The sequence below is a fragment of the Mus pahari genome, chromosome 5 (genome assembly GCF_900095145.1).
Source record: "Mus pahari chromosome 5, PAHARI_EIJ_v1.1, whole genome shotgun sequence".
In the NCBI taxonomy this organism is placed as follows: Eukaryota; Metazoa; Chordata; class Mammalia; order Rodentia; family Muridae; genus Mus; species Mus pahari.
In genome coordinates, this window is record NC_034594.1 from 113,525,776 (window position 1) to 113,534,193 (window position 8,418).

The 8,418-nt window shown below is 40.4% G+C and overlaps 1 protein-coding gene across 2 annotated transcripts in view; it reads right to left on the reverse strand.

Annotated features, from left to right (window-relative positions):
- The window catches only part of Crb1 (crumbs cell polarity complex component 1), a 171,646-nt gene extending 165,425 nt beyond the window's left edge, over positions 1 to 6,221 (reverse strand). The window contains exon 1 of one of the 2 annotated variants that reach the window (XM_021198249.1): positions 5,962 to 6,196. In XM_021198249.1, coding sequence (XP_021053908.1) covers positions 5,962 to 6,031 — 70 coding nt within the window. In that variant the 5' untranslated portion in view covers positions 6,032 to 6,196. Of the gene's footprint in view, positions 1 to 5,961 lie in introns of both variants that reach the window. The other variant, XM_021198250.1, reaches the window with a different exon arrangement.
- Between the last annotated feature and the right edge of the window lie 2,197 nt (positions 6,222 to 8,418).

The following is an 8,418-nucleotide window of genomic DNA, read 5'->3' on the forward strand; positions in this document are numbered from 1 at the left end:
GCCTGGTTTACCCTTCCTCCAACTGGCCAGCCTTCACTGCCTGTTCTCACAATCCCTTGCCCCGTGGTGTCTTCTTCTTTCTCCCCACTATCTCCTCTTTCCTCCTCATGGTATCGGCCTCAGACACCCAGCCCTGGGAACTGAAGCTCTGCCTAACTCTCTTCTGCCCAGCTGTAGGCTGTAGGCATCTTTACTCAGCCAACCATTATCAATGAAGGGGCAAGGCTATACAGCATCACTTGGTTTATAGGGGAATCTTCTTCTTCCTGGGGGGGGGGGGGGGGACCAGATCTTGGAGAGCCAGAATTTAGCTGAGAAAGTATAGCTATATGTAAAATCAAATTAACAAATTATCTGCATGAAAAAGTTACTGGTGCTATCCACAGCTGCTTTTACAAGTGGCAGTGCTTAATTTGCTCGTCTGGAGCTGGTCTCTTTGCAAAGCAATGGGAACTGTATTGAGAGAATAAATCATAAGCTTGGCCTCATTAGCACCCCGCACTTTCCAATTTGCCTGAACGAAGTTATGTAAAAGTTTCAATGAATTTTGAATCCAGAGAAAAGAGTCACTCATCTGGAAATTACTACGACAATGTGAAGGACCAAAAAGATGATGGTGACAAGGTTAGCGGAGGCCACACACCAGCAGCTCCAGTTTTGCAGATTTCACTCACAAGGCTGAGGCGTCAGTTAACTTTGTGAGTGTTTTTTTTTTTAAACTCAGAGTAGCATAAAGGTGAAATAGATACCTGATTGTCTGGGACCCAGTTCTTCTTTAAACACATTCTCCCGAATCCTGCGAAGATGCTATTTGTAGTTGTCTCCATTCTAGCTGATTTCGTGCTAACAGGGTCAGGCCGCACATATCAGCCTGCACAAGTCCTGATCATTTATGTTTTGACTATTGAGAGCTTGCGTGTTTCTTAGATCTAGATAGATCAAAGATTGAAAATCTCATTTGTGTCACCTTATAGCTGTGTTTTGAGTATACTCTTTAATCTGTCTTGCTTTAAGTATACTAGTGAGTTTAATAATGGCTACTAGGTAGGGCTTTTTAAACTTGAAGATACTATTAGTAACATCACTGGCACCTACACTCATATCCTCTTTCCATCCATCCACTCAAATTGAACAGAACATGCAACAATCTCTCAAAGTCTATAGGCATGCTCCTGCCTCAGGACTTCTGCATTAGATATATTCTACAGAAAAAAAAAAATGTTATTCACTGTAAATCCCACAGTTCTCTTATTTATCTCGTTCTCCACTGAGATGTACCACTAGCTCATAAGGACATATTTTCCTTATTTAGTTAGTGTAGTGGGTTTGGTCTAATGCTGCTTGTATTATGTTAATTTGGGTCCCTAAAATTGTTTGCTTAGAATCTGCATGTCTGCATGTAAGACACTGAGTGTTGCCCCTAGCTATTCCTGATTGGTAAATAAAGTTGCCAGCTGCCAATGGCTGAGCAGGACAGACAGAGGTGGGAATTCGGGATTTTCAGGCTAGGGAGGAAGGAAGAAGGAGATCCACCATGCCAGAAGGAAGGGAAAAATTTCACACCTAAGAAGGTGCAGGACAGAGAGCATAGCCACCATGTAGGAGCTGAAGAAGAGTGACACCAAGAGGGCTGGCTGCCCAACTGGGTCCAGGGCAGCAAAGATGGAATATAGATTTTAGTACATAATGATTAGAGAATATTTGGAGAGAAGTGGGTTAAGCATGTAAAAATTAGAAAGTGGCCTAGCCATTGAGCTGTTTAAAGCACATCAAAATAATCAAAATATAAACTCTGTGTGTGTGTGTGTGTGTGTGTGTGTGTGTGTGTGTGTCTTACATTGGAGAACCCAGAACATTTTGGAAGGTATTGAGAATCACAATGCAGCCATGGCTGGGATCAATTTAAATACTTAATTGGGTACTGCTACAAGCTAGCTTTCGTTGTTTATCCTAATGAAGAAAATATAAATTTCACAACTTTAAAGATTGAGGGTCTTTTATTCAATACATTTCAAAAGAGATTCTTGGTCTCAACTACTTGACCTCAACTATTTAACATGTACATCAGTAGACTAAGAAGTGATTAATGAAGTTTTGTATTCTAGCAACTAACCCATCTTGAAGCTAAGGACGAGCAACCTTAGCTCCATTTCCAATAATCATGACCAAAACACTCATGATTCCTACAGTCAACCAACAGCCTTATGGGAAAGCATAAATACATCAAACAAACATACTGAGTTTGCAGTTTAGTGTGTGACATAGAACATAACAGTTAAGGGCAATGTAAGCATCAACAGTAAAGCTAAATCTGGTGTGATGGAGCAGTGCTGTAAAAAGGGGACATCTTTTTGCTGAAAGAACAAAACTGGCTTTCTTGGAAACTTCCTAAGAATCAGCAAGAAAACTGCAAGAAAATGAAACATCCTTGCTGGCCTTGCCCACTCAACAGCAAACTTTGAAACTATAAGATCATAAATGGTCATCACTGAAAATCACTAAAGATGGAGAAAGCAAGAAACTCTTGAGAAAAAAATCTGGTCTGCTTATGATGAGTTTATGAAAAGAGAAATTAAAATGGATTCTGCATTGTTGTGGGAAGTAATGGGTAGCTTGTACAAAGTAAAACTTATTATAAACTGAGGAGAAAATTACTTAAGTATGAAGAAGCAGTAGCTCCTCTCCCACTGGCATTATGGTAAGCACCATGACACATACTGCGCCCCTTTCCCACTGGCATTATGGTGAGCACTGTGACACACACTCCGCCTCTCTCCCACTGGCATTATGGTGAGCACTGTGACACACACTGCACCCCTCTCCCACTGGTATTATGGTGAGCATTGTGGCACACACTGCGCCCCTCTCCCACTGGCATTAAGGTGAGCACTGTGACACACATTGCTTTATGAGCATCCAACTTATCAAAGTTCTAAATCTTCCTGCAAGTGTAGAATGTTAAAGCATAAGTGGCTATCCCATAGTAAATTACATCAGGCTTCTCCGATCTTTTGAGAAAATTCAATTATTTCTTAATAATAGCACTAAGGTTGAATAAATCAGACCACATCCTATCTTTGTAGACCTTATTTATCCTTTAGGAAACACTCTTTATGAGGACTTTATTCAAATTCAGTTACTTAATAATTTCTAGCTTTCACAAGATGCTCCTTAAGCTTCTTTTATGTTGAGCACATAATCCTAATAATGGTTTTCTCAAATTACATTCCTGTTATATGCACTGGTCATGCTCTGAATATAAATTAAAATAATTCACATTAATCTAGACATGACTGCTGCATAGAGAAAATTCCATTTTTCTCTGAAGTTATAACAGAATAATGAAAAGGAGACACAAATTGCTATGTAAATTGAAGGCTGCTTTAATATGGGAGCTTCTTAAAAGCCTCAAATAGCAAGCTAATATCAAGGTCACAACAGTTATTAGAATGGGCTCCCATTATTTAACATAGCTACAAAATAATGGGCCACAGGAGAGTCTCACACCAATAAGATTCTCGCTTAATATGTCAGAAGCAAAATGAGAAGGCCCTACTCGAGTTATTAAAGTACACCTGATCCTATATGTCTGAATAAACTTGGCAAGACTCTGGAACAGATATAAGAACAATCAAGAGAACAGATTCTTGAAGGCCCAGCTCAGGGAAATGGCTGCCTACCTACCAACTGAGAAGCAGGAAGTAGATGTCCCATGTGGAAGTCTGCTCTAATACTCCTCATGTTGTGTAATCTTAACTGCAAGATGGAAAGCGAGTAGGGTGCTAAGAATGAACAGCATCTGTCTGACAAGGAGTCAAGGCACAACTCTACAGAAGTGACCTAATCTGGAGCCAGTAATAGCTCCTTTTCCTTACATTTAAGAGAATAAATTTCAAAATGTGAATAAAAACTAATATGATACTAGATTTCAAGTAGTCAGACACTAATCACTAAGTTTTCCTATGTGCGTGTGGTGTGCTGAGCTGAGTGCATACTGTTGCCACATGGGAATAGCACATGTCAGTTGAGAATACAGACTCTAGAGACAGACCTTCAGCAGAAAGATAAAATGTTCAAGGCCCAACTTCACTACAAAATGAGTTTAAGGCCATTTTGGAACTTAGTAAAACCCTCTTCAAAATTATAAACTTGAAAGAGATGAGGAAGGAATTTAGTGGAAGAGCACCTGCTTAGCACTTATGGGATGCTTAGATTTGATCTCTGGTATCACATTGTGAAAGTAATGCTAAATTTAATTTATTGGCTGCATGGTGGTGCATACCTGTAATCCCAGCACTGGGGAGGCTGAGGCTAGAGATCACAAGTAAGAGGCTAGCCTGACCTATAGAGTGTGTTTGGATCCAAGCAGACCCGAGTCACCAACTGAAACTCTTTTGCCCCAAATAGTGTAAATGAAACGTTCTGAGTACCAAGGCAATACTGTTACTCCCTGGCAACAAATATAACACAGATAAAAGGCCACCTGTCTGCTTAAAAGCTCAATAAAATGAAGCTTCAAATTTACCACTTTAAACTAAAAAAAAATTTTTGTTGAAGAATAAATGAAGTAGTTACAAATATTTGTTTAGAGTCTATTGGTAAAGAAAAATGAAACAAAGAGAGTGTGTGTTCCTATGCATGTTCTCTTTTAAATAGTTACATGTTTGAGAAGTTACATATATGAGCTCTAAAGAACACTGTAGACAATTTAATAAGTATTTCACAAAATGACAAAGTTCTTTGCCACAAAGAAAAGGGCATCATTTTTCATTTTATGTCTCTCTTCTGTGTGTATCCTCCCACTGTGTATATCAAGGTAAGGTACCTCTCACCCACTGCAAGTTACTTGGAGCCCATTATGTTTGAAAGAGGACGAACAACTTTAAAATTACAACTCTTTATCCAATACATCTCTGAGGTTTTTTTTTTTTTTTTTTTTTTCCCTCCCTGGGCTTTATGATGAGCATTTTAGTATTTATTTGAAGTTTGATGTGGCTTTTCTGGCTGTCCCAGCTGCCTAGCAAGAGGACCTGTGTATGTCTTCACCTAATCTCGGCTGTTTGTCCAGCTGTAAACCATACCAGTTAGAACCTCACAGCACTGTTGCAGTGACAGAACATGACCCACATTACCCACCACTGTGTTGGTGCCAGTGGTCTCATAGGAAGACAGCTGCTCCTTCCTTTGTCCGTATTGATATTCAGATGCAACAGACACGAATCACATGGCCCCTCTGACAGACACACACTCTCCTTGTCTTCTCTTGAAATGAGTACAATAGCTATGGCCCTTCATAAACACACAGCTGGAGCCATTCTCCCTGATTCTTCATACTGCCACAAACATAACGAGATTATCACGGGTGGGGGGCAGGCAGCGTCACTCTTGTTTATATTTGGAGAAGTTTGTAAAAATGATGTCTTTGTTAATCAGACAGAAGCACACAACTATATGACTATTTCTCTAGTCGTGAGAAAAAGTACAGTTTTAACCATTCTCCTTTAGGAAACCTTGAGACCGCTCCTCTGATTACAAGAACAAGTGTTGCAATGCAGAATTATTAACGTATGGAAACAAATTCATAGCATATGAGAGTAAGAGCCAAGATAACTTATTAGTGGCATCCCTTTAACAAAGACCAACTATAAAGGGCCACAAACTATTTCACAAGTGTGCAAATACAAAAAAAAAAAAAAGAAAAGAAAAGAAAAAAGAAAAGAAAAGTAAAACGAAAAAAATCTGTTTTCTCCTGGCTATTTCATTCAGTTTCATGCTCTTCAGTCAACAGATAAAACAGCCTGAGAACCTAAAACCTAAAACCTGGAACAAAAGTGCTATCTTAACCTTAAGAGCACTTGCTAACATCTACAAGAAACAAACACACCCTTCCTTGGAACTATACGCAAGAGATCTAATAAGCCAGGAAGAGAGGCAGGGTGTGGATAACTGGGGAGGGCTTACTCTTTATGCAGATGAGCAGTGAGGAACTGAGGTACAAGAAGAGAAGGGAGGCAGTTGTCTTGAGCTTCATGTTCTTACTTAGAGAACACCCTCTGAAGTGCGGCTGAAGCTCTCCCTGCTTGGCTCCTGACTCCTGTGTGGTTCAGAGAAGAGCAGGTGCCTCAGAGAGCCAGGATGTCACCTCTGTCCCACCCCTCCCAGGGCTCCTCCACAGACAGAGATTCAGAAAGCACTTGTGTTTCACAGCACCTTACAGGCACAGGGAGATGGGTAACCAGTCAATCCTGGAGCAGATTTTTCCAGCCTGGATTGGATTCGTGCCCCCCTCAGGCTTCTGTGAACAATGCCTCCTGGAAAGGCTTTATTTTAGGATAGGGTCTTTGCTTGCTCTTAATAGAGAAATTAATTTCTTGTGACGGTCTTGGCACATGATTATTCTAATGTGGCTACTTTTAAAGAAACACTCTATATTTTTGTAAATTACATTCTCTTTCAAAACTCTGTTTATAGATTAGTAACTTTTTCTGCTTCTAAACCCTACAATGACAGTTCAGAAGTGCTTTTGCTGTTGATAGGGTAGGAAAATTATAAGAAAAAATAAGCTATCACATAACATTGGGTAGAATTATAGAGATGGGGTTAATATTTCTTTCAAGTGTTTACACTTTGCTCATGAGGTTACATCCTCTAGGATTTCTTAACTTTTTTAACATCATTAACTTATGCAAATTAATAGGGACAAAAGAAATGCCTATTAATTCCTAGAAAAAGGAATGCTGAATTCTGTCATTGGTATTTGTGTTAATACATGCCTATGTTTTTTATATAACAAGTGTTGGCTTTGTAGCTTAAAACGACTGATTCTGTGTAAATCTTCATAATTCACTTAGATGTGTAATGATGCTGCAGCATCTATTTTTAAAGGTTTTATATTCTCTGCCCACACATAAAAGGCCATAAAATTTCTCTCTCTCTCTCTCTCTCTCTCTCTCTCTCTCTCTCTCTCTCTCTCTCTCTCTCTCTCTCTCTCTCTCATATATATATATCGAAATGGCAAATATATATTCATATATTTGGAATTTCATATTCCACAGGGTCTGGGCTATGTCCATTAGGTGGGTTATAAAGACCCATTTAACACGTAGTACAAAACAATTCCGCATAGGACCTGAACTAGCAGAAGGTGAGACATTTCAGCTCTGTGCTTTTTAAAAATTGCATTGCTCATTAAAAAAAAAACTTTTTATTAATTCTTTTCACATCATAAACCTTGGTCCTACAATGTAGGGATGATCTTTCTGTGTACTGTGTAAAGGTTGTATTATTCAAATGCTGGTTTCTATATCAGGGAGAGAGTTGAGGACAGGCCAGACTTGGACTTCAGTATTGTTATTTTTATGAAGCATCACCCGTCTCCATCACCTTCTGATTTGTCAATAAAGAGCTGACCAGCCAATTTACTGGGCAGAAGAGAATAGGGTGGGACTTCGTGTGTGTGTGTGTGTGTGTGTGTGTGTGTGTGTGTGTGTGTGTGTGTCTCCCAGGTAGAGGGAGAAAAAGGGGCCATGAGAAAGGAGAATAAGTGGCCACAAGAAAAGGTCCAAGAGGAGTCATGATGAGCAGGTCGCCAAAGGATTTGTGTGAGAGAGCCGCTGTGAGGATACATATGAACAGAGTGAACCAGAAAGAGACTCAAACTGCAGGTAACATGGGGCCTGTGACAGGGAGGTAAATGGTTTAGAGGGTCAGAATAGCTCAGAGCCTGCCCAGCTTAGGTTTGCAGCTTCTCAGTAGAAATACCAGGTCTCTGTCTATTATTCAGAAATAAAATGGACATTAAAAAAATTGCATTATACTGCTCAAATTCCTCATCCCCTTATATCTGCCCTCCACAACTGTAGTCTTACCCCCAATATAAACACAAACACACACACACACACACACACACACCAAAACAAAGGATAGAAAATATCTTGTCATGGAAGCTGTAGTGGGTCACAGTGTGTCCTACAGTGCATCTCTCTGTCCACATGTCTTCACTTGCAAATGTTCATTGCAATGAGTCATTGGCATTGTTCGAAGTCTCAGGCTTCTGCCACACCATCAATACTGGATCCTCAACAGGATCCTCCTCTTGCAGCCCTATGTCATGGAGATCCTGCAGCTTTGGATCAGCAGGACAGACCCCACAGATGATGTAGATTTCAGAGTGGGCCAGCACAAAGGCCTGGATCTGGGCCAGGGTGGTAGCTGAGCTGGCCAGCCTCTGGCTTTCCCTGATCAGCACCGCCAAGAGGTGCTCTCCAAAAGTACTCTGGCCACCCAATGCCTCCATCAGAAGGAGGCAGTGGCAGCTCTCTTACTCTCATGTTTGTTCACACCTCCAGAGCTAGTTCCACTATGATGTCCATTTGAGTCATGAGGCCCACTCTGCAACGTGCTCTTTCTGGGCCAGTT